We start from the raw sequence: 2,756 nt of genomic DNA, 5'->3' as shown, positions 1-2,756 counted from the left end.
TGTTTGCTTATAACTTCTTTTGTTGTTGTAATATCGGCAAATTGCAGGGCATTTCCCTTTTAACGATTCCAAGTTTATTAATGGGGCGCAAACATGGCTGCCATAGAATGTTCTAGTGTCATGTAAATACATCATAATGCAGAAAACTCAAAGTCCCATCTCTCTAAATACATGGCTCTGGGATCAACTATCAAGTCCCTCCATGCTGAACCCCCAGTCCTTCTTATATACAGTACCAGTCAAACATTTGGACATATCTACTAAGGGTTTTTATCATATGTTTTACTATTTTCTACATTGTAGAATAATAGTGAAGACATCAAAATTATGAAATAACACATGTGGAATCATGTAGTAAACAAAAAAGTGTTAAACAAATCAAAATAAATGTTATATTTTAGATTCTTCAAAGTAGCCACCCTTTGCCTTGATGACAGCTTTGCACACTCTTGGCATTCTCTCAATCAGCTTCACCTGGAATACTTTTTTAACAGTCTTGAAGGAATTCCCACATATGCTGAGCACTTGTTGGCTTCTTTTCCTTCAATCTGCGGTCTAACTCATCCCAAACCAAACCATCCCACTCCATCACTCTCCTTCTTAGTCAAATAGCCCTTACACATTCTATTTGTTTTAGTTTTAGTTTTTGTTGACTGTATTATTTAATTCCAAGTCATTATCTCAACTCTATAGAGCTGCAGTCTATGCTGTCTGACAAAATCACTATTTTAGTTGTTCTTCAAAGTAAATAAGGCAAAGTAAATACTTTGACTGCTGAATACGAACTATCAGTTTCTTAGATCATGTATTTCAGGTAGAGATACTTAGCGAAGCAATTGCTTTCTATCCCTCTCCATCGTTCTCCTGTCCATTCTCTCCTCGTCTGTGTCTGCCCAACACAAACCGGACAAGTAGACGTGCAATGGATTAGGGTTATTGTAGTTAATTACCACGTTTCTGCGCTAAACTATGTAGAATATTGGTCTACTACATCGCACAGTTCAGGCTTGATCTGATTTATCTCTAGAGAAACTGAGCATTACTGTAACGCTCGTCGTCGTAAGGAAGAGGGGACCAAAGCGCAGCGTGGTAAGTGTTCATGATTTTATTTATTATCAAAAACACTCGAACAAAGTAACAAAACAAAAGTGAACAGTTCTGTCAGGTAAACAGAAAATAACTACCCACAAAACACAGGTGGGAAAAGGCTGCCTAAGTATGATTCCCAATCAGAGACAACAATAGACAGCTGTCTCTGATTGGGAACCACACTCGGCCAAAAACAAAGAAATAGAAAAAATAGAAATAAAGAAACTAGAATGCCCACCCTAGTCACACCCTGGCCTAACCAAAATAGAGAATAAAAGCCTCTCTATGGCCAGGGCGTGACAGTACCCCCCCCCCCAAAGGTGCGGACTCCGGCCGCAAAACCTGACACTAAAGGGAAGGGTCCGGGTGGGCATCCCTTACGGCGGCGGCTCCGGTGCGGGACGTAGACCCCCCTCCGCCCGCAGATCCCTCCGCTTTGGTGGCAGCCCTGGTGCATGGACCTTCACTGGAGGAACCGGGCCGCAGATCATCACCGGAGGAACTGGACTGGGAACCGTCGCTGCAGGCTCCGGACTGGGGACCGTCGCTGGAGGCTCCGGACTGGGGACCGTCGCTGGAGGCTCCGGACTGGGGACCGTCGCTGGAGGCTCCGGACTGGGGACCATCGCTGGAGGCTCCGGACTGGGGACCGTCGTTGGAGGCTCCGGACTGGGAACCGTCGCTGGAGGCTCTGGACTGTAAACCGCCTCAGGAGGTTCCGGACTGTAGACCGCCTCAGGAGGTTCCGGACTGTAGACCGCCTCAGGAGGTTCCGGACTGTGGCCAGTCGTTGGAGGTTCCGGACTGTGGCCCGTCGTTGGAGGTTCCGGACTGTGGCCCGTCGCCGGAAGCTCTGAACTGGGAACTGTCACCGGAAGCTCTGGACTGGGAACACGATAGACAGCTGCCTCTGAGACACACGCTCGGCCAGAAAAACACAGAAATAGAAAACTAGAATAAATAAAACATAGAATGCCCACCCTAGTCACACCCTGGCTCTAACAACTAGGAGATATAAAAGCTTCGTTCTGATTGGCGCAGGCGTGAAAATTACCTCGAGAAGAGAAAAAAACAGAACGAAAATAGGAATTAAATAATTGACTTGATGTTTGGTTTAAAACCTGAAAAAAATGGCAGACATTTTGGGTAAAATCAACATCGCACACTAGTTGCTACTGTGATGGTGCCTTAAAGTGGGTTCAGCTCTGTGATCTTTGGCACGGTTTGGTTTCTCCATCTATTGAAATTGTTCCATAGGGTCACATAGGCTGTGGTGTTACAGGGGAGTATCATATTGTTCCATAGGGTCACGATAGGGCCACGCTGGAGGGGGAATGTCCTGGGGACTGCGGGAGGCCTCTGGAGCCTGCTGGACTGCATATGGGTGGCCTGCTCTGGGACCAGACTGGGGTCTGTCAGCGATGGACGTGGATGTGCTGAGGAAGACGGAGTGAAGCTAAGGACCACTGAAAGAGAAGAAACAGAGGGAGACAATCAGTAAGAGGGAGATGAGAGCGAACAAAGAGGAAAAAAGAGGACTAAGAACGAAAGGACGGTGACAGACAGACGACAGACAGACACGAACAGACGACTAGCTGACAGACCAGACAGACGACGACTAGCTGACAGACAGACAGACTAGATCAGAGCAAGACAGACAACCTAGA

General features: G+C 46.8%; 1 protein-coding gene across 1 annotated transcript in view; it reads right to left on the bottom strand.

The window, feature by feature from the left end:
* Positions 1-1,470: 1,470 nt before the first annotated feature.
* LOC112071899 (carbohydrate-responsive element-binding protein-like) overlaps positions 1,471-2,756 on the bottom strand; it is a gene marked incomplete at its 3' end in the record, with an annotated part of 13,780 nt that continues 12,494 nt past the window's right edge. Inside the window, exons 8-9 of the mRNA XM_024139325.2 lie at positions 2,401-2,555; positions 1,471-1,650 (exon numbers count right to left, since the gene is read on the bottom strand). Of these exons, the coding sequence (XP_023995093.2) occupies positions 1,471-1,650; positions 2,401-2,555 (335 nt within the window). The remainder of the gene's footprint in view (positions 1,651-2,400; positions 2,556-2,756) is intronic.

Source organism: Salvelinus sp. IW2-2015, unplaced genomic scaffold (assembly GCF_002910315.2).
Source record: "Salvelinus sp. IW2-2015 unplaced genomic scaffold, ASM291031v2 Un_scaffold1760, whole genome shotgun sequence".
NCBI classification, from domain to species: domain Eukaryota; kingdom Metazoa; phylum Chordata; class Actinopteri; order Salmoniformes; family Salmonidae; genus Salvelinus; species Salvelinus sp. IW2-2015.
The sequence above is the reverse complement of the archived record's forward strand: the minus strand, read 5'-3'. Positions and strand labels throughout refer to the sequence as shown.